The sequence below is a fragment of the Myripristis murdjan genome, chromosome 18, assembly GCF_902150065.1.
Source record: "Myripristis murdjan chromosome 18, fMyrMur1.1, whole genome shotgun sequence".
In the NCBI taxonomy this organism is placed as follows: domain Eukaryota; kingdom Metazoa; phylum Chordata; class Actinopteri; order Holocentriformes; family Holocentridae; genus Myripristis; species Myripristis murdjan.
In genome coordinates, this window is record NC_043997.1 from 21882071 (window position 1) to 21906029 (window position 23959).

Here is a 23959-nt window from a genome sequence, read left to right on the forward strand (position 1 = left end):
CAAAAACTGAATTCATTTTAATAATCAATTAATAATTTTTCTCATTTACCAAGTCATTTATTTGCGGACTATAGCATCACAAATGCTAAGAATCAGTTGCTTTTGCGGCTGTAACTTGTAAAGCCTCCAGATTTTTTTTTTTTCACTTCATTGTAATATTCATCATTGACATCTCTCATTTCCAGGCATTATCACATTACAATATTTTTGTTTTGTTTATTTAGTTAGACATCTTTCCCAACACAAAATGGTGAGTACATTCATACTAACAATCACCATAGCAACTACAATATCAACAACCATATCAGCAGCAACAACAACACTCATTTCAAAAATAACAGTAATAAAGCTTCCTGATTTTATTTGCAAAAGAACTTCTGTCAGAGACATTGGTCAGGTATAGATGAATTTGTATGAAATTGTAAACTAACGTGATTACATGTCATTTACCACGCAGATGATCAGCTGTTTTAACATCAGCTGTTTGACATTGCCATCACAATTAGTCATTAGTTTTAATATTTATAGATGAAATTATCTTTTGATTAATCAACTGACCATCAACAATGAAAATATTCCTTAGTTGCCATCTTCATTAGTTGCAGATTCTTCTGTAATAGCCCCCCTCTCTTTTGTGTCCTGTTCCTAGATAGTCTGGTGTCCCATGCCAGGGAATCAGAATGTTACCTCTTCACTTACATATCTCTCGTTAAATGGGGACCTGTCCAAGACATACCTGCGTATGCAGGGTATATGACTTGAGACCGTGCATGCCAGCAACAGCCCCAAACCCCAGATTGTTGTGTAGATAAATTTGCAATACCTCACAAATTTTAATAGCCGGCTTTTCTCTGTCATGCCAAACACTGGCGTGCTAGTGTGCGCCAATGCCAGTTGCGTTTCCATTTTCACTTCGAGTCTTGGTGGGGTTGTTAGGGCCAGCTTGCAGGTGCTAATGGTCCAGAGAATCCCTATGGGCCAGACAGGGCTAACCGAGGTCTTAGGCGGAGTTAAGGCTCATGGGTGGGGCTTACCTGGCTTTGGGCAGGGAGACAGTGCAGCTGATAAGTACAGGTGTCAGTGCAACAGCTCTCTTTTGTAGCAGAAAAATATCATAAAAAAGAAAAATGTAGAACAACCGGCAGTCCTGGTCAAACGAGGACATTAGGGCTCTGTTCACTATCTGGGCAGAGGATAAAGTTGCCTAAATGAGGATGTGATATATAGTGGAAGAGCTGGCAGCGGTGGGACCTAATGCACAATGGGGCAGGTCCACGAAAAACTGAAAAAGCTGAAAAAACCTGTTCGTAGGTGCAGTGGTTAGTAGGTGACAGGTATGCAAACTTGCCACTCGCTTCCTACTTCCCATGCACATGCATTCACACCGAGGCGGCATGTGATGGGCTGGTTACAGGGCAAGACTACAGGATCATCGACAGGACAGTGGAACTTTCTGGCTCTAAGATAGCCCTAGCTTGCAGTGGTACAACACTGGAAGGGAAGCATGCCACAGCGCTCACTAAACTGTGGCAGCGGGGATTTCAAACTGCGCCCCGGCAATACTCCTGGCAAATGTCAGCTCTCTGGCCAACAAGATGGACAAACTGCTGCTCCTCAACAGAACAAACAAGGACTTTCACAGATCCGCCACCCTGTGCTTCACTGACACCTGGCTTGATGAACGCATCCCGGACACTACATTACATCTGCCGGGCTTTCAACTCCTCTGAGAGGACCGTCTACCTGAGCTAACTGGGAAAACGAAGGGAGGCAGAATCTGCCTCTATATTAACAAAGGCTGGTGTACAGATGTCAGTGTTGAAGACATTATGCAGTCCTCACGTCCATTTTCATAAACTGTAAACCATTTTATTCACCGCAGTAATTTCCCTTGTTCATCTGGTCGGTGTTTACATCCCACCTCAGGTCTGCGTTACTCAGGCATTACAGCACCTGGCCGACCAGTTAACAAATATGGAACATAAACACCCAGAATCCCTGTTCATTGTTCATGGGGACTTTAACAAAGCAAACCTCAGACATGAGTCCCACCAGAGACGAAAACACTCTGGACGACTGTTACACAGTTTTGTAGGACGTCTATCACTTGGTTTCCTGTGCAGCTTTAGGACTCTCCGATCACTGTCTGGTTCAACCTCTCCCGACTTACAGGCAGAAACTAAAATCTGCCAAGACTGTAGTCAAGACTGTGAAGAGATGGATCAAAGAGGCTTTTGAGGCTGCAGCTACTGACCTGGATAATCTCACGGACACTGTGACATCTTATATCAGTTTTTGTGAGGACATGTGTGTGCCGACCAAAACCTTCTGCACATACACCAACAATAAACCCTGGTTCACAGCAAAACTCAGGCAGCTCCATCAGGCCAAGGAGGGGACTTACAGAAGTGGGGACAGAGTCACATATAACTGAGCCAGAAACACACTGACTAAAGAGATCATGGTAGCCAAGAGAAAGAGCTGAAAAAACAGATTTCAGCCAACGACCCTGCATCAGTGTGGAAAGGCCTGCAGGACATCACCAGCTACAGGAGAACATCCACCCACACTGCAGTAAGCCAACAACTATGTTTTACTGCAAGTTTGACAAACCCACTTTCACACCCCTCACCTGCTCAGACATTACTCAACCATCAGTACCCCCTGCCACTGCCTCACCCCTTCACACCAAACCGCCACCTGCACTCAGGATCTGCAAAGAGGATGTGTGCCAGCTCTTGCAGAGACAGAAGATCAGGAAGGCACCAGGTCCAAATGGCGTGTCACACACTGTCTTAAAGTCTGTGCTGACCAGCTGGCCCCCATCTTCACGCGGATCTTCAACATATCATTAGAGCTGTGTGTAGTCCCCTCTTGCTTCAAACACTCAAACCCACCATCACAGGACAGAATGACTACAGGCTGTCACCCTGACATCTGTGGTCATGAAATCCTTCAAGAGACTGGTTGTCCCACCTGAAGGACATCACAGGCCCCCTGCTGGACCCCCTGCAGTTAACCTACCAGGCAAACAGGTCAGTGGATGATGCAGTTAACATGGGACTGCACTACATCCTGCAACACCTTGACTCCCCAAGGATATATGCAAAGATTCTGTTTGTGGACTTCCCAGAAATCCTCCACTCCAAAGTCCACCTGTCAGTGGATCACAAACTTCCTGACAGACAGGAAGCAGCAGTAGAGGTTGGGGAACATCACAGACAATCAGCACTGGCGCTCCTCAGGGTTGTGTGCTCTCCCCACTGTTCTTCTCCCTTTACACCAATGACTATACCTCAGGAGATGAAATACATACATAGACTGCATCATCAAAAAGGCCCAGCAGAGGATGTACTTCCTGCGACAGCTCAGGAAGTTCAAACTGCCTTAGGACCTGCTGATCCAGTTCTACTCTGGAATAATACTGTCATCCATCACTGTCTGGTTTGGATCGGCCTCCAAACAGGACAGGATCAGACTACAATGGAAAGTCAGAAAATCATTGGCGCCAAGCTGCCCTCCTTTCAAGACGTATACATCTCCAGAACCAGGAAACGCACAGGAAACATTACTGCAGACCCATCACACCCTGGACACAACATGTTCCAACTTCTCACCTCTGGGAGGTGCTACAGAACACTGTACGCCATGACCGCCAGACACAGGAACAGTTTCTACCCACAGGCCATCACTCTTAATCAGCACTTAATCAGCCTCATAGTCTCAGGAATGATTCCTGTGCAATAACCTGTAACATCCACTGTACATTATTCTACTTATAGTAATAGCCTCAACAGTTTCTTAATATATCAACAGTTTCTTAATACATCATCGTCAATACATATCTTAGCACTCTGTATATACTGTGTATATTCTTTTTACTCCATATCCACTCCACTCTTTGCACTGTCTTTGCTCCACTGCACTACTGTCTTCTACTTCACATTTTCAATTAGTTGGTAGTTTTTTGATTAGTTTGTTTCCTATTTTATCCTTACATAGATATGTATTTACATTTAGATCTGTACATAGCAATAAACTGTTTGTTTACCATGCTTGTATGTCTATCTCTGTGTGTCAAATTCCTTGTATGTGCATGCATACATGGCAAATAAAGCTGATTCTGATTCTGATTTGCATGATGCATGATGTCCAGTGTTTCTTGACTGCTACGGTTGTAATTTCAAATAACGGAGTGTTTCATGGTGTCCATATAGAAGAACAATTACACACAAAGTCAATGCAAAGACGTGAATAGATGCAAATTTGTGCAATAAGAACAACGCAAATTTCTGCATAACAAATGACATGCAAAATTTGCGTATTCACAGAAGTTGAAATATTTCAATGCAACAATTCACTTTGCATTTGGTCTGAGCATGCCAATTGACTGTAGTACTTGATATATATCACACTAAGTAATAGGCAGAAGAAAAAAGACAAAGAAAATAAGTAAAGGAATAATAGGAGTAACAAAAACAGAATATTATGCAGATATTAGCATTGTAGCAATCTTTGTGAAGCTGGAATCAGCAAATGTTGGGAATATTTACTTGATAAATGACAAACAATGACGCAATTATTGAAAGTTAATGAATTTGACAAACAATGACGCAATTATTGAAAGTTAATGAATTTTTGGTCAACCAGCCAGTCAATTAATCAATAAATAATTTCAGCACTAAATGAGACCATTTAATCGCTGGAAAAGGTCTTTGCTAGTGAGTAAAAATATCCTGAGCAGGAAAAGACACTTGTTTCTGGAAACACCATTGTCGTTTCATTATATCTATTTATGAGTGCACAGACTAATAAGGTGACCCAGAAGGAACTAGGATTTGTGGGCATGGTGGCATTGGGGCAATCAGACATGGCATGAGTGGTATTTTCTGTACCTGGCAGAGGGCAGAAGGTTGAGGACGCTGTTGAGGACATACTGCAGGTCTGCATGGCCTTGATCCACCAGGAGAACCAGAGCGTCACAGCAGGCTGAACGCACTGCAGCACAGTCGCTACAGCACTGCTCCCACAGAGCCTCCAAGGCTGGACCCTGATGCACAAAACCAACTCAGTCAGGGAAAGAGACGGCATTGTTTTTTTTTTTCAAAACATGTCTTAAATAGGATACTGGATGTCCAGTGGTGTAAAATGACTTAAAATTTACTTTCTTGGCTGTCGAAATTCAATTTTCAGCCTGTATTCTGTTTCAGAAATAAATGCTTCTTCGCAATGTCCTCTGCTTAAAAATGGACAACAATGCTGCAAGCAAATGACAGCAGCAACATTCTCTTCAATTTCTCTTAGATTTTCTCTTATTTTTCTGTTAAGAATAAAAAAGAGAAGTCAACTGCAGATTCCCCAAACATTCTTAACCATCCAAATCTACTTGTACCCATATGTGCCAAAAGTGTTATTTTGGGACGTTTTTGCTATGGAAGTGCATGAGGAGACAAAAATACAGTATTGTGGATTAGCAGCCAACTGGGGCATAGAGCAACTATTGATTTTACCACCATGTGGACTCAAATAATGCTCAGGTAACGATACAGCCCAACACTTTGCCTAAGTTCAATTTTGCTTGAGGTGAGTCACCACAAATAAATGAGGGAGAAAATCCTTTCGTCAATAATACAATTTTATATATTAACACAACATAAACAGTGCTTTGCCGGCTCCTGCTTTTTTATGTCATCCTGACAAAAAGGCAATTAAAAAACCTTGTGCTTGGTCTACTTGACATATCTGGTCTAAGCACATAGGAACTATTTGTAGTTGCTTTTGTAGTTGTAGTTTTACAAAACTACAATAGTTCTGGATGCAAAACATTAGAACAGACACTGAGAAGCCCAGACTAAATGGCCTCTTCACCTATGGTGTCTTGCTTTTACATAGCCTGCTCCCAACAAATGTCTAGCAGTGGGGTAAAATTCCTATGTCACAGTTTTTCCTTGGAGCTCCTTGATCTAAAAAATTAACTAAGACAGCAAATGTGAGGTTTCATTAGTTCTCCACAGTTGGGCCCCACGTCATCATTTCTAAACATGTACTACACTGCAAGCATTATTAAAACCGTTGAAACTACATCCTCCAGGAAAGTAAGAAGGCAGTTGGGCTGTATAATTGCAACAAAAATTATAAACCTTATTATTTTACTTCTTATTGTCATAACAACTGAAAGTCTCAGTTAGAAACACTAACTCTCAAGTACTGGCATTTGGTTTTCTATATCAACATTCTGGCTATTTTCAATGACACCAGTGTAGAAACACAAACAGCCATGTTGCGGACCTTCATCACCTGTAAGTCCTTTATTGTGTAACCCTCCACAATAGTGATATCACATTAATTAGAGATATGCAATGCTGTTTGGGAAATTAGAGGTAGTTTTGAAGTGTCCAGTCTCACTCGTTTAACATCACTTTACTATGCCAAAACAAAAAGAAAGCAGTGTAATTAGAGATGAGACACTCACCTGATTAGAGGACTGGGTGATTTGCCCATTTTGCCCTTTCTCTTTAAGCACAGCAGCCACAAGACTTCTCACCGTCTGGAAACACAAAGTATGCCTAACAGTAAATTTTAGCTTAATACACCAGGCTTTGGTGCAATGTTGCCATCGGTCAGCTCAGTCATTACGTGATGAGAACATCAACTTGCTGCCTGTTTTTTTTACAAACCACAACTAACAAATCCTACTCATTCTGCCTTTAAATATGGTGCAACCATATTGTAGCATCAGTCTCAGCAAGGCTGAATCCCCCCAGGTAAGTGTCTGTCAGCTGCTCACCTGGGCTTGTATGATGGGACTTGGAAAGTCAAATCGTGTCTTCAGACTCTCAGTCATCTCTGCTGTTCATGCCTGAGAGCAGAGGGACACACAGAACTTCATTAGATGAAGCTGCAAAACTTTAAAAGGAGAAGACAGCAGGAATATTATACATTACATGTTCCATGTAGCTGAATGTTAGAATGTTAGCTGGGGGGGGGTCCAGCTCGATGGCAGGAGGCTAACAGTTAGCATTTGGAGCATCCAGCCAGTATCCAGCACTCAGTAACAATGAGAGGAAGATAGCACCACTACTGTCCTACAGAACGGCTCACAAGGAGGGGAAATAATATCAAATGTTTAAAAATGAATGAACTATCCTTTTAAGTTATGTCAAACAAAACCATGTTAGAGAGCTGTGAGAAAAACGGTGAAGAAACCCACCAAAACAAAAGCTTTCATGGACAGAGCTTAGTGTTGCACTACCATTTAACTGGAGTATATCATATATCAGCAAGTGGTGATCGCCCTATGAAACAAAAGCTGAGTAATGTAAACACTGCAACCACCTGTTGCTTTATAGCACTCATGCACCAGAGGCATTCCAAGGAAAAGCACTGCTTGGAGGTACTGAGGGCCTAACCCCCGCTGAAAGCTGACCCCACTATGTATTCTCAAACTCTTGGCCGGTGACCATGACATAATTTTGCTTTAAATTATTCACATGCACCTCCGCCCAACCCCCAGGTCCAAACACACACAGGTTGATAAACAGAAAAGTGTCCCATCTCAGGTTGTCTCATTAGGCATGACAATATGCCACAGTGGCTGACTACCAGCTGTCTCCGTCCAGGTAGCTCCACAGCTGGCCACTGGCCAGAGCCCAATGCAATCCGTGAATTAGAATTTGACTGCAGAGCGGTTTTGAATGCCAATAAGGGTATTTTTTGGATTGAAGGTGCAGACAGCTGCTCTTTAAATCTGACCGTTTTTGGCCAACAACAACAACAACAACAAAAAAATCCAAGAAGTATTCATGTTTATCCGTCTTGTCAACCTCTAAAACCACATTCATATCATTGTGGGACACAAAAATGCGTAAAGCTTTACTCATGATTTTTTTTTTTTTTTAAGTGGATTACCTCAGGCATGGCAAGGCAGTTTTTACACACTGACACCCCTGAGTAACATCCTCCCACACCACACTGGAATGATTTATCTGGTCAGCCACGGGACATAAAAGCTATAAAAACAATAAAAACATTCAGTAGCTGTTGTCAGAGAGGAACCTTCATCCTATCAGAGGTGGCAACATGGACAGTATCTGCAAAGCAATATATCGGTCTAACTCTTCTATAAACACAGGGAATATGAGAGACAATGTAACCCCCCCTCCCTTCCGAATACATAGAGACACCCAACCCAACCCCACCCCCTTGCTGTCATCTAACTGATAAGCCAGCTTGCTCTGCTATACTGTCCACCACCCGGCTCCTGCACGCTCAGTATTGGCTCTCTCATCCAATTGCTGTCGACCTGCATGGCCACATACACAGGTAAGCCTCCAACTGGCCAGAATATATCTGCAGCCCACAACAACAAAACAGCCACCAAAAAACTTTTTAAAGGGCTGATTCGTTGATTTATAATAATGGTGATTCACAATTCCTAAATGCGATTACACATAACGGTCTTAATCGTGAGTTTCAAAGACTATGCGATGAGTGATGAGCTGAACGGTGGGGCTAAACTTATGTTCCGATGAATTTACAAGTATGACAAACCCAAACCAAGATTGCCACCTTTCTGTTTTAGGTGTTTATCAGTAAAATCAGGAAATTATGTAGCTCATTCTCTGATTTAAAGATTGGCAATGGTCAGCTAAACCCTTGGAGCGGCCATACCCCAAACTATTCCAGTGGCTTCTGCAGAGTATTTACCTTGCTGGCAAAACAATGTGGGCTGGCCTGTACTGCTAGCTCTGCATTAGTGATAGAAGAGAGGACAATGAATGAACATTGTTGAGCCAACAGTGCTTTAGAAATGACAGGATTGTGGCTTTACAGCATGGCACTCGCTATTGCAAGCTACACAGGCCAGACAGGCACACAGGTAGCTGCTTCTACAAAGGGCTTGCAGGTAACATAACGGGGTCCCTGCCAGCCATGTTGGAGGTCATTTCACTCTTGGCAAACCAGCTGTGTAACTTATGACTTGGCTGAAACCCATCTGCAGCAAAGCATTCAGGACAGCGCCGATGGCCAGTCCACCTCGCTATACCGAGAAAACCTGAATAGCAAGACAGAGCTGCCTTTCATTTACATTTACTTGTGTCTTGAGTGGGAACAGGGCCAATGCAAAACCTAGATGGAAATGCAGACCATATCTCATGCATCAAAAACTCGGTATAAAACAGATATACAAAAACTGACCACTTCATGCCAAAGTCCAAGTCCTCTATTTACCTCACTGCAGAAATGTTGCATGGACCAAACATGCAAATACAAACAAATAGCCATGATACAGCATCCAGGGTTTTCTGTATCACTTGCCTCTACTGTGAATGCTTATGATTCAACTACATGATTATTACAAACATGATCATGTCGTGGTGCTAGTCTTGGTCCAGCACTGTGCAAAACCTGTCACGCCGAGGCACACAATTTAATGCGGACTCGGTCTTTCTTATTCATAATATTCTGCATAAAATATGACTGGACAGTTTTAAGAATCATCAGGAGCCACTCTTCAATTCGGCATTCGTCAAACTTAATAAAACAGTTCCCTCTTCAATAAAATGTGGATACACACTTTTCGATGCCACCCACCACGGTGTGTTTTGGTAGAAAATTATTAGTGGAATAAGAGGAGAACCACTTCCTAGATCAACAATTTCATGTAGATACATGCTGTTTGGTGGATGATATGTATGCCGAATTGAAGGGCGGGTCCCGTTGATTACGATATGAAACTGAATGGTCTTTCATAAACTGCGTTCGCTTTCCAAAAAGCAAAGTCACGTCAAATTCACAAATTTTGCACTGCTCTTTGGCATTGTTTTCTGAGAGCGAAAACGAGGCTAGTCGTGTTCCTGATGCTGCCTACGTGTCGCACACACCAAAACCAGTAACGTCGGCACTCTCTAGCAAACAAATGGACAAATGCTTTACATAACTACTGAAAACTAAGCTGCTTGCTGGTCCTTATTATCGGCAGTGCAACAAATACAAGGGAGCAGTCTAGAGTAATAAGCTCAACCAGCTAATGGCTATTCTGTTAGCAACAACAGGTGAGTCGCCCAGGCGTCTATTTGCGTCTGTTTGCGAGAGAAGTCCTGTGCCATCCAGTTCAGCTCTCACAGTAACTTATCGGACTCTTTTAACCCAACTAAAGCCTTAATCTTGTAGTACAGTGCTAACTTTACCTCTTAGCACCAGAGCCCTGCTTAACGGTACCGAACACATGCGACTACGGCGTGCGGCGAGGACCAAAAGAGAAGGATGCGACAATATCTCTGAAGAAAGCCACTAACTGAGGGATACGGCCCGCGGGCCAAACCCGGCCACGAGCATGTCTCATCCGGCCCCCCAAGATGTGTTCACACACAGAGATACTGAATCTGTGTGTATATATACTTGTGTGTGTGTGTGTGTGTGTGTGTGTGTGTGTGTGTGTGTGTGTGTGACCACCAGGTAACACTGGTAGAACTGGGGGTTCCAAAAGACAAAGTTTAGGTTAAGAAATCAAGATAGATGGTAGATCTCTTGCACTAACTAACAACATGCATTTCATTTGCTCTAACGAAACTGAGCATATGTATTGGCATAAGCGGCATAGCACCTGACAGAGGGCAGAAGCCAAGTGTTCATATTCATCACTGTACTGTATATTGTTACAAATTAAATATCAGAGGGAAACTGTTCCAATATCACACTGAAACTTTTCAAAAATAATGCAGCTACTGTACAGGTCAACGTTTCTATCACACAAAATCCCACAGTCCCATGTACCATATGGAACAGGGGGCAAAATGTATCAAATAAAAAATATAAAAAAAATGTTGAGCACCACCACCACCACCACCACATAACACCCCAAAGGATGTGTTATGTAGAGGATCATGAGAAAAAACATTCTACTGACGTAGCTGGAGATGCGGTGGGCCAGCTGTATACTTATGATATAAAGCTATTATTCCATTCAGCGTCCCTGACTTCTACTGACCCCAGCCTCCAAATAATGAGAGAAGGAGAAACATGCATTTATTGCAAATCCTAAAGGATTCTATTTCCAGCCACTGCATTCTATGTCTTCCCTTTTTTCTGTTGCCTGGAACATAATTAGAAAACACTCTACACTAGCTATTACACAATTTCAGTATTTGCAGTAGTAGTAGTAGCATCAGTTCTAGCAGTACTGGTACTACTAGTCATGCATTCATTCATCCATTCATTCACTAGTAGCACTAGTAATAGCGATAGCAGCAGTCAGTATAAGTAATAGTAGCAGAAACAGGGCTACATCCATTTCTGTCCCCAGAGATACAATCTACACAAATGTTCCTCCTAGGAGTAATCATTGGACCTCAAGGTAATTATGTGAACCGTTTTTCAAAGCCAATAAGGTCCATATGTGTTGCAAGCAGTAAAAATTCTGTTTCCTCTAGATGTTAAGTTACAGTATCAGGAGACAGTGTATTTTAGGCCAAATACAGGGAATTAATCAATAAATCACAGAAGGAGTCATGGTTAGAACATGAGCCTGGTCTCAAAATGCAGCTACAAATGAGGCCTTTCATCTGCCATACGTTGTTTTAACCAGCCACCTATCCCACATGGAGATACGACCCATGAAATTTTTCCCAAAGTGCTCTTTTTCCAGTTTTCTCTGATGAATTATCAGAAAACACATTTCATACACTTCCAGGATACCAGTGCTTGTTTCTGTTCCCCTGTGTCACGGACATTAAACTGGGACAGTTTTACTGCTGAGACTTTAATTTTTCCCAAGATATCAATGGTCATAGTTGGTTACAGGGAAAATCATGTTGAAGAAAAAACAGATTTTGACTCAGGATTGTGACACCGAGGAGGGATGTAAAACTGACCTGGTTGCAGTTTATAACAGAGCTCAAGTGTGTTTTTTCAGCCCTTGAAGTTTGATGTGGCGACCTCTATTAGGAATGAAGTAGACGTGTTTTAGTTCAACTGCACTGGCACCAGTTTAGACAGAAAACGTCACATTCTGATGTCTGGCGGCTTAAACGTATGAACTCCTCCGGGTCGTCTTTTTAAGACGTCAAAAGTCGTTTCTCGCCACAGTTTTTTCCCACGGGACTTGAACGCAGGATAATTATGGGAAGGTTGCGGACATTTGATTGGCTTTCTGTGCGTGTCTGCTGCTCTTCCATTGGCTTGCACCCTGCCGTGCTCCGTCTGCGGGCTCCGGTGGGCTCACCGGACTGCGCCTGCGTCGTACAGGCTCATCAACCTCAACACCGTCAAGTTAGCTCGAAGGAGACGGCGAAACTACCGGAAGTTATACGATATTTACCTCAAAATAAAACCATAAATAACATCTGGCACATGTAATTAAACTTTTTCATCCCGAGTAGTTTCTGACAAGCAAGCAGCTGTGGCAGAAACAGTCAGCATTCCTTCAATTCTCTTGTAATGCAAAGGCTAAAGACATAGTTATCCTAATCAGTGAGATTTTAGCAGTCACATGATTCTATATTAATATCACATTGCAGGTACATATATGGTCACTTTTTACAGCCTAGTTTGCAATTATTAAGTGTTTCAGTATCAATGAGGAATGCTTTATGCAGTTTATGTATCTTTTTCATGTAGTTCAACTTCTAATATCACTTGTAAAGATATTTTGTAAGAGTACACATAGAAAGCAGCCTAAACAACACAAATTGTGATTATAATATGGTTTGTTGTAATACTAGTAAATATATTTTTGTAAACAAATATATTGAACATTAGAGCAAACGCGACAATGTGAAAGATACGGGAATATGATTAAAACAGGGATATGCAAATTGTTCATCTTATTCATATTAGCTAGTTCAGTTATATACTATAGAAGTGCACTGCAAATGTTACATACGTTGACAGTATCTTAATTTCACAGCTATAGATAGCACGGACGAAAAGAGTACTTGCAGGTTGGTATTCGGGTTTTCTGCTAACAATGAGGGTTTTTATTTTGAAAGTACTGACCGGAAGTGTTGTGTTTTTTGAGACAAACTTTACAACTGGTCAGCCTTTGAAAGTGTCGAGTCTGAGTTCAGTCCAGAAGAGACCATGTCTGCCGCCATAGGCAAACTGTACTCATCTCTGCTCTCATTTAAAACTAATTCTCCATGAAATAACGGTAACGTGGGGCCTGAAGGATGGCCAGCTCGGTGAGTAGCCAGTTAGAAGAATCTCCAGCCAGCCGGGTCTGCTGTGCCGTCTGCTGGGCTGTTTTGCTATTTTCTCACACCGGAGCCGGTGGTTTGCACTCCGTGCCAACGATTTCCAAGCCGTATTCCTACTGCTGGCTAGCTGCAGTTCGTGCCGCTCTGGCATGTATGGACAGGACGCTACGCTAAACTCCTTTAAAAAATCTGGGACTTAAAAATGGCCTTGCTTGTGGACAATGGAACAAACCAGTAGAACAAGACTGAAGTCCTTCTTTCAAAATTTTAAGCTCCACTCTTCATTTCGGCATACGTGCAATGCATCAATCAGCACTTGAGTCCATATATTATCAACTTTTTGATGAGCTCGCCTGTTACTGCCGCTAGCTGCTTCTACCAAAGTGCACCATGATGGGAAATAGCGTGCAGAGTGCATTAATTCTAAAAGTTTAAATTTTATTGAAACGCATGTTGCCCGGTATGTCAGATGTACGCCGAAACTAACAGCCGACTCCTGCGAGTAAAATGTCTTGCATTCAGTTTTACCAGGTCTTGTACGTTAGTCATTACTTAAAACGACATCCAGTTTACAGTTTTTTGAACGCAGTTCGGAGTGCCGTTCTCCATCACTCGAGAGAAAACGGATCGTCTCGGGGCTGAAGCTGGTGTAAAACGTGGCGTGAAAGCAGTATATGAAAACCACTGCATGATTTATTTTAATTTCGGCGCCTCACTCCTGCAGGTTTCATGTGAATGTGTTGTCTTGCTGTCGCTTTAACTCACAATTCTGAGTTTTTAAATCCAATTGACATTTTGGGCTGAATGAAAATCCATATGTTAGTTTATTTTCTGCGTTGCCACTCAGTTTTTAAATATTTCTAATTTAGTTTTGGTGAATTTGAGTTGCAAGTATCTATATATGTATATGTATTTATTTTCGACTATTTTCTGAACTTGCCACAGGGTGCTGTTCAGGTGAAACTAGAACTTGGTCACCGTGCCCAGGTCAGAAAGAAACCCACTGTAGAAGGTTTTACCCACGACTGGATGGTGTTCGTCCGAGGACCGGAGCACAGCAACATTCAGCACTTCGTGGAAAAGGTTGTTTTTCACCTGCACGAAAGCTTCCCTAGACCAAAAAGAGGTAAGGCCTGATATTGGTGCTTTTTGGCTTTTTGTTTGAACCCACGTTTGCCGTGCTTAAAGCTTACTCTCCCATTACTAGGCAGCAGAGGTGCTCTAGCTGCTAGAGCGACAGTCCTTCAACTACAGATGATGAGGGTTCTGTTGAAATGTCCTTGAGCAGAATACTGACTCCCTATCGGCTCCAGGGCTGTGGTGGTGTAGTTGAACCTGACCTGTGACCTGCCTGTGGAGGGCTGCAGGAGGGCAGAGACTTTCTTTATGGGGACTGGCCAAGCATGTCTTTATTAGTGCAAGAAATAATATGCATGCAAGAAATAATTGTTCAGATGCATGGCTGTCAGTGAATTGTACATGTTGCTGGTGTCTATGGAAGCCTGTAGGTTTCCGATTCCACAAACTAGGGCAGGTTCAGTCAGTGGGGGTGGAACTAGCCACTGAAATCATTTGTACGGTGAATGAAAACCTGCAGACTCTCAGCACGGAACAGCACATGAATGAGGACTTGTTCATGCATTTTAGTACTTGTATTGTTGACTTTTCTGTAAGATATTAGGCCACTGAATTGGCCGACCTTGTGTGTAAGAGCTGTTTGATTTTGAGGGGGTGCAAGTTGCATGGACGGAATAAATCAAGGAAAGACAAGTGGAACTTGTCTGGATATTTACTTGGTTTTGGTTGACTGCAGCTCTGCAAGTCAAGCCAGTGAAGCTGTAACGGCAGTATAGCAAAACATGAAGACGGTGAGGCCAAGATGATGCTGCTAATTGATTTTTATTTTGGACTGAGTCATGTAGGCATCACATGTGCAGACTCTACTCGCTGCACAACGGATGTATATGAATACTGTCACATGCTGCATGGATGGAAACAAGGGCTGTAGCCTACATAGGGTTAATACCATGATGTGGAAAAAGGCCAAAGAGAGTCTTTGTGGTCTAGCCTGCTTGGGTGTGTGAGGTAAAGGGGTCCTGATGGAGCGTCTGGCAAGGAAGGGATCAATTAAAATATTTGCTGGTTGGGAGTTTCTGACCCCCTTCAGCCTCTGGTGAATTTGAGGGTTGTTTGGCGTGACAAGCACCGGGCGGCATGCCAGCGGCGATGCCTCCTCAGAGAGACCCTGTCATAGTGTAATTACACAGGACTCAGATTGCAGAAGAACATTCAGTTTATTGAGAACAGTTGTAAGGTCACTCCACCGTCCAATCATCTGCTTCTCACTTCCAGTGTGACGAGTTTGCGCGGTTCGATTTTATACATAGTTTGTTGTAGGTTAAGGCCAATATATCAGTTTACCGATATTGGCCTTGAATTATACTGGAGGTTTTCCCTGACCACAGCTACAGAAACCGCCTGGAAAAGCTGACATGAAATTGGATTTTCTGCAGTAATGTGTCTCAGAGTTTCTCCTACCATTCAGTAAATGTGGTGGGTCAGCCTGCCGTTAAAGAGCTGAGAACCCATATAGAAACTCTTTGGTCTGGGTGTCAGTGCACTGAAACCCAGAGACCTTTTGTGTCCCTTATCTGCATGCTGCTGTTTCACCCTGACTTGAATGAAATACTCAACATTTTTGGCATAGAAATGGTCAAATTTAAATGTATAAAGCATTGGTCATTTTAACCTACAAAGTAGATGTAGCTACAGGTTGGTGTCCTAACTTTAATTAGGGGATTAGTTATAGAGACATAACCACCTGTTTATCCACATATTTTGTTTTTCCCTTTGCTTTTTCTCTCCGATCTTTTAGTAGAAGTATTGAATATCCTCATATTTTGTGCTTTGCCTGCCCTTTTCTGCTTTGTCAGCCATTTTTTACAAGGCACACTGCAGGATGTATTTTCAGTAGTTTGATTATCCCAGGTTAGAGCAGATATGGGTAATATGTTATATGCTCTCAGGAATAAAATCATTACATGTGAATGAGTTTGACTTGACTCATGGCACCTGGAAACCAGACCCAGCTTTAAACTCTTGGTGCTGGAATACTCTAAAACTGCACTGTTTCCTGATGACCCCCTCCCAAAAAAAAGTTGGCTTTTGAATCATTTTTTCATGGTGGCTCGAGACAGATTAATCTATGCAATGTGCTCAATTTATTCTGTGAATTTTTTTTTCTCAGATAAATCTACATTGTTTTGAAAGAACAAACTGTCACACTTTGCTTGAAAGAACCTTTTTTTTCTTTGAAGTTTTTTTTTTTTTTTTTTTTTTTTTTTACAATTTGCTGTACTTGGAAGATTGCTGCCTGTAAATTGAGGGTAGAATAGTGATTGCTTGTGAATCCATAGCCTGTAGAGTACTAGTCCAGCTTTAGGCACTAGACACAAACCCCCTATCATCTTATGAAAAATTTCAGCCTCTGGCTATTTGAATTAAACCACTGAAATATGAGCAAATTCACATTCACATGGGGAAAAGGCAATTAGAAGATTAGAAAAAAAAAAATTATAGGAACATTAGTGGGAAAAAAAACAACAAAAACAATTTCCAAGAAAACTACCAGAAAATTAGTACAAAAAATTACCTGGGGCAAAGTGGAAGAAAATATCTAAAGTTTGTTTATAATTATTAAAATTATAAATTAAAATTTTAGATCAGTGATGCTGGATCAGCATGAGAATTCTTGTATTTAAATGCATGTCAAAGACTTAGTTTCTTTCAAAAAGATGGGGAAAAAGGTCACTAGCCTAATTAGAAGGAAATCACGAAAAAATTACCAAGAAAAAAAGAAAAGAGAAAAAATTACAAGAAAATTACCTCCATGAAAGTGTCACAAAAAATTAAAAATAAAAATTAATTATGCAAACTTTGTGAAGAGGGTGAAATTAAAAAAAAAAAAAAAATTAAACAGCCACAGGCCCTTAGGTTTTGAAGGAACAACATGCTAAAATGTTCAGCAAAAAAATATTTCATTTGTGATTTGCTCCCTCAGACTGCACTGTTGACTTGGCACAAAATGGGTAACTCAGAAATAGAGAAATTCTACCTACAAATATAGAATAGGAGTGGGCTGATGCTGTAAGCCACAAAGTGCTGTATGTTGGAATAATGTTCACTTTGCTTGGCAGAGCCTGAAAGTCAGCCACCATCCTGAGTAAATGATGCAAACATGAGTAGGCTTGGCAAACTGCATACTCCAGCATGGGTCAAAGAGAAACCCAGTTCTCCCACTTCAGTATGAGCCTGTGCTGCTAAATAAATACAGGGGAATTTTAGTCACTGACTGTATGAAGTGTTGCCTCCAAGTCCCTATTGGCCTGTAGGTTCACAGTGAATTCCTGAGACATGTGAAAATGATCTTCCTGGCCTCATTGGGAGCACCTGATGCAGCTGAAAAGTCGAGTGCGGTTGGAAAAGGTCCATATTCATCACCTTGCTCCTTGTTTTATGAAAGGCCCAGAAACTGATGGACTTCAGAGTTGTCAGGAGATGTGAAGAAGAGGTGTCACGAGACAGGCTTGAGCTTTCCTGCCATATTCATTCTCCCCAATGCCTCCAAGCAGTCTATAAATCAAATTCCCCATCTCCTGATATGGAACCTTCAAAGCTGAATACATTTTCTAAAAGGCCTTTGATTACAAGGTATACCAAATGAGTTTTGGCTTATGTGCACCGCATCCTTCTTCCCGCGCCTCTTGTCCTCCAGCCCAGTCTTGATAGATGCAACGTGCTGCTTGGAGAATATGGCCTAAAGCCCAGCAGGACGATACTTAACCTTCAATAAGTCTTACGGGATGACACATGCCATGAGATCTTTCCAATCCCCGTGGAGTCTCTGGGACTCATGTGTTCTTCCATGGTGACAAATTGCAAGCCAAAGTACTTCCTGATCTATTGGGTCTTCAAAGGCCTTTGAGGGTTTCTAGTTCAAACAAAGCCTAAGTGTAATAGATCAGCAGGAATGACTGTGAGGTTTCATTTGTTCAGACTGCTCAGGAGAATCCGGCACTTTGTAATACTTCCAAAAAACTTGACTACTGGCCCGATCATGTTCCATCTTGTCAAAACTGTTTAGGCTACTGTGAGTCAATGTGAAACACTGAAATTTGCTTTGTCTGATACTAGATTTTTACATGGATTTGGAAGTAGCATTAGTGTATTCAGTTTTGTCATATTTTCCTTCCAGATGAACCGGAAGGAAAGTCACGTTCAGCAACAACAGCACCCACTGATGTGGACAGTTTAAGTAAGACTCCCAACTCCCATTGTTCTCCTCCTGATCAGTTCACCATTTCACTTGAACCTTGCTTAAAATGGTATCGGATCAATCCACATAAGTAAGCAGTTTCAAATTAGGTAAATGATTGCTGACTCAAAGATGACACAAGGTAGAGCCCCAGTTTTAACATTATTCTTTTTACAACAATTGAGGGAAAATGGACAGTGGAACAACAAAACTCTTCAAAGGCTCCTCTGAAGCATGTCTCTTCTTGATGCCAGTTACACACAGCTCCTTATCAGCCTTCTCTGAGGATGGCCACTCTCCTGTCCAGCAGACCTTTCTGGCTATCAGTATTTTACACAGAGGAGGTTGGCCACACCCCATTGGTTACCTATCTAGTTTAAACAGAGCAGAGTCTTCTTCTAGTGAGTATACTCTGTGCTAAATATTCTTGACCCTTTGCAACATCAGCAATTTTCACTTGATTTCTTTCAAAAACAGGAAACAAGGTGATATAGCAAATTATCAAGAAGATACTAGAGTATTTGTAAAAAGCTGGCAAAATAATTAAATTTCCAGAAAGTTAGCACACAGAAAACCCCAAAATTAGCAAAACTATTGTAAAGTTACAAGGAAACTATATTCATAATTGTTAAAATTATATATTTCAACATTCAGAAACCCTTTGAAACCTGCACAAACTCACCTGATTTGTTTCAAAAACATAAGGAAGAATGGCAGTTAGCAAGAAACTACCACAAATTTAGAGATAGTTACCAGAAAATCTCCCAAAAAATAAAAATCATGGACAAATCCAATAAGATCCCATGAAAACAGTGGTGGTGGTTGATTTAAAGACCCCATGAAATGGACTCTTGACTTTCTTGATATTGTGCTTTTCCTGTTGAAACAGGATATTTGGGTGGGACCGTACAGGGAGGAATCGTTTACGATGTGGGAGAGAAACAGAATTTGAAATTTTAAGTTATATCCTCTAATGCAGGGTGATATGATCACTGAAAAAACTCTGGTGTACAGGAAGTCATGGTATGGGGACATTAAAAAAATCCTGTGTTGTGTACACACCCTGTTTTATTTAATTTGCAACCATGTTTAATGGAATAAAAAATCCACTGATTGCTGATTTACCACCCTGCCTAATTCCCTATATAAATGTCTTTATACTCTCACATCCGTATTGCAGTGAACTTTGGGTAGTCCTGTAAGTAAGGTCCCCAACGGACTCTCTGGAATTTGGTATGAGCCCCTTTGCAGAGTTAATGGCATGTGGAAGTGGACCCTGCAGCCACAGACTTCACAGGACCGTGCCTATAATGTCTGGTGGTCCATAAATGCAGGGAAGTCTGGACATTTGGATCCAGCCTTTGTGGGACTGTTAGAAGCTGGATTGGATGGTGATGCCTGCCTAACATCACTATCCAATCCTGTCTGATTCATCCGCCCTGGTCTTCGTTTGCTGCAGCGCCCCTGTTTTGAAAGTTAACATTAGACAGTGTTATATTTTGTTACAGTTTACTCTTCTGCCATTGCCTCAAACTTCACACTAAACATTTCTCATAACACTGATTTTTACGTACGATGCTTTAAGCTTTTGGAAAGTAGAGGCTCTGCAAGACTTCAGGTTTCATCCATGGTTTCCCTCCTGAAGATTACAATGCCAGTCATATCAGGGAGTAAGCATAGTCCACTATCTTTGAGATATCTGAGATACCTTCCCACTTTGGCTTCTGTTAATTCTCTGCCTGCCAGAAACATAAAATATATCATTTCCTGTATAGCAGACAGTTTTGCTGGGTGCGTTTTAGAACAAGGCAAAGAAAAAAAATAGCTGATATTACTCAAATGAAGGCCAATTATAAGGCACTCGTAAGATTCTAAAACTGGACTGCAATAGACAGTTATGCCCATTGCAATTAAAAGGCTACCATAAAGGTGCAAAAAAGTTGCATATGAAAAATATGTAGAGTAGAAGAAGCAAGCAGGGGAAAAAAAGCTGTGGGCTAAAAATATTGTGATCAAACCAGAAATTCCTGTGAGACAATTTTGTAAAAACCCTGATATTTCCCTTCCTGAGCAAGTGAACTTTGGAGGTAGTGTGTTGTTGCATCACCAGGCTTGCTGAGTGGTCCAACAAGGGCGCAGCTGGCTACACACACACACACACACACACACACACACACACACACACACACACACACACACACACACACACAGGGAGTCTCAAGGTCAGCACCAAGGATGCATACTCTTTTCTTCTCTTCAGTCTCTGGCCATGGTGTTTTGTTTAGTCCGTTTTGCAGCTGTTGAGGATTACTCCCTCACTCAGACAGGAAGCCTCTCACTCACCTTGCTCTGGAAATTCATCTTGCATAGAGAAACTCATCATCCATGTCTGTTGAAACGGCAGGCCTTTAAACGCACCATAAGCACCGAATAGATCTGCCAGAATGAATCGAGTCATAAAGTCTGTCTGTTTGCGATGCAGCTTTGTGCCACCATTTGGATCGTGTAGATGAACAATTTTTGAATTTTATGGAAAACAATAATGTTTGTGGAGCATTAGGAAAATGGCTGCGATTGGATGCATACTGTGTAGACTCAGAAACCTGATATTTATTGTGAGGAGTGGGGCGACACATGGAGGAAAAAGGCCCATCTCAAAGTAAATGGACTGGAACACTGTAGAGCGTTTTTACCTCCTCCCGTTTCACCTGCCTTGTCAGAGGGAGCTCTGGCAGTACATCAAGGATAAATGTTGGTCCATGACTTTATGTCTGCAATTTTTGGGCACTGTATCCTCTACATTTAAATAAATGTTGGCAATATTCTCTACTTCTCAGTTTTCCCAAATATGTGTAGTAGGGCTTTGAGCATCAGTACCACTGCATTCTGTACTTTTTTCCAAAAATCATCGCTTACACAATTGTTTAAATTCAGTTTTTGTTTATTGTCTTTGAAACATGAGAACATACACTTCCTTTCCTTCAGAAACATGGGAGGAAAGCCAAATAGCAAAAAATTAACGGAACAGTAGTTAAAAAAAAAAAAAAAAAATCAAGGAAATTAGTGAAAAATAAAGAACCTGTATATTAACAAAAAATATTTAAATTTTACCAGAAAACTATATTTGACTATATTTGTAATTACTAAATTGATATAATCAGACACCAGATCAGTGATGTTGGATCAACATCTGATTTCTTATGGTTAAATACTTCTACATGGGAAAATAGGTGAACGACCTGAAAATGAGCAAGAAATTACCAAAAAGCTTAAAAAATTACCAGTGAGCAAAAAATTAGTTCAAGGTACCCCAAAAATATATTTTAAAGAATCTGAAAACTTCTCCTCAACAATATTAATATAAAAAGTAATTAAGGCTGACTTGTATGCTTTGAAAGCTTTGGCAAAATCAGTATTTAATTTTTTTTTTTTTTTTTTTTTTAAACTGTGGCCACTGTGCATTGTCATTTTGTCAGATTTGACAGATCCGCTGCAGCTCCACCACAGTGCACCCACACGCCTCACCAAAGCTGGATGCAGCGTCCTGTCCTCCATATAGCAGCGTGGCCCTGGACACCCCCCCCCACCCCCATTTTTTTTAAGTCTATATTGCCAACCTCTACAGTTGCTCTCTGTGGGCCGTGATGCACGAGGTCCAGTCTGAGTGTGCTGGAAATCCCTCATTTACAAGTGTCTGAGTACACCCCCCCCCCTTTCTATCACTGGGAAGCTTCGAAAACCATCAAATAATTTCAGAAGCTTTGAAGCCCAGAAGCAGGCATTCGGGACAGCCATACAAGTAATAAAATGAATTTTGTTAAATAAAACTTTTTTTAACCAGTATCCAGTCATGAACTCTGTGCTTTTTATCCTTTGTTGTAACAGAGTACTTCTTGCTTTGCTGCAGCAGCGACCCATTTTCCACACGGGGATCCTCACTGTTTCATCTTATTCTTTATTCTTTATTTGTATGAGAGCTGAAAGCATGAATACAAGCCCAGTCTGCATGGACGTCTCTATCTGGATCTTCCCCTGCAGGGCTCTCAGTAATGCTTTGATAAATGTGGGGTTGGGTGCCTCAACCTTGCATCCGTGATTTTGCGGCTGGGATGGCAGCAGGAAAGAGTTTGTTTTAAGCAGCACAGATCCCCGGTGGCCTGTTGGGATTTCAAAAGGGGGTGAGGGGTGTTAGGTAAAGGAGCAGGCTGTAATCATATTTCAAAGCCTCCATTACATATAAAGACACAATAAAATCCATCATCGCCACTTGGCTCATTTGAAGCATCTATTGATTACATTTGTGCCAGCATTGCTTTGTTTCAAGTTGTAAAGATGCAGATGACAGGTAGGCTCATATGACATGCCGGCAAACACTTGATCGTGTTTCAAACGCTTGTTCCACATCAGCTGTTTCCTTTTTGCTCGGAGACTTCTCTCTCTTATCCTCATGTCATCACTCTCATGGATTTTTTCACACACACAAAATGTGCAGCTGTCAAACACTGAAAGCAGTTTGAGTGGGAAAGCGATAAAAGAGCGACTCGGGCCTTCCCCCTGGCGTTCCTCCCACACTCGGCAATGATTTGTTGTGCAGCTCAGAGAAGCTGCCAGACACACATTAAGATTAATGACGCAGCAGTCAGTAAAGTCGCTGCGGCGCTTCATTATCGCCATGCGGTTAACGGGCCAGCGTTGAGGTGTTGCCATGGAGACGGCCAAATGGCGATGCTGTCTCAACAAACAGCGCTAAAGAAGTCTTCCCAAACCGGTGAAGGGGTGCTATTTTGGCAACAGGCGGCAATGGCTCATGCTGCTTAAGCACCTCATTTGGTGCCTCGGCAGCCATTTAATCTACACTGGAGATGGCGTCTCTTCAAAGGTGTTTGTGATATTTCAGCGGATTGTCACTTTTATGGAAACATGTAAGAGTGTGTAATGGGAAAGAAATGGGTGAGCTTGTTGAAAAGGGCCCGAGATTTGTGGTTTGTTCTGTACAGGCAAGGTACAGGAAAGTTGAAATCTGTTAAAGGAAAAATCCACCATGAACATGTGGTAGGAGGCTAACAGTTAGCATTTGAACCATGTCCTAGACCATGTAGCTCCATAGCTGAATCTTGATAATTAACAGTATCAGAGTATGAGCTGAGGGCGGATTTTTTTTTTTTTTTTTCGTGGAAGTCCAAAGAGCGTTCTGTTAACCAGACAGGCTAAAGTATAAGCCCCTTATGGTGATTTTACACACACACACACACACACACACACACACACACACACACACACACACACACACACACACACACACGCAGATTGATGTCTTCATGATTGGGCCAACATGTTGGCCTCTGGGCATCTCCCAGCTTCTGTGGAGCTCTTGCATGAAACCTTTTAACTTTTCCTCGTCCTCTTTTCAGGCTTCCTGATCGCTCATTTGTGGCTTGTGTGCACATAC

General features: G+C 41.8%; 2 protein-coding genes across 3 annotated transcripts in view; one reads left to right on the forward strand and one right to left on the reverse strand.

Annotated features, from left to right (window-relative positions):
- Positions 1-10308, reverse strand: part of focad (focadhesin) — a 68162-nt gene extending 57854 nt beyond the window's left edge. Inside the window, exons 1-4 of the mRNA XM_030076322.1 lie at positions 10191-10308; positions 6788-6859; positions 6473-6547; positions 4896-5050 (exon numbers count right to left, since the gene is read on the reverse strand). Of these exons, the coding sequence (XP_029932182.1) occupies positions 4896-5050; positions 6473-6547; positions 6788-6844 (287 nt within the window). The 5' untranslated portion in view covers positions 6845-6859; positions 10191-10308. The remainder of the gene's footprint in view (positions 1-4895; positions 5051-6472; positions 6548-6787; positions 6860-10190) is intronic.
- A 2732-nt stretch (positions 10309-13040) lies between these two features.
- The window catches only part of mllt3 (MLLT3 super elongation complex subunit), a 58003-nt gene continuing 47084 nt past the window's right edge, over positions 13041-23959 (forward strand). For both annotated transcript variants that reach the window (XM_030076680.1, XM_030076681.1), the window contains exons 1-2: positions 13041-13181; positions 14142-14322. In XM_030076680.1, coding sequence (XP_029932540.1) covers positions 13170-13181; positions 14142-14322 — 193 coding nt within the window. In that variant the 5' untranslated portion in view covers positions 13041-13169. The remainder of the gene's footprint in view (positions 13182-14141; positions 14323-23959) is intronic.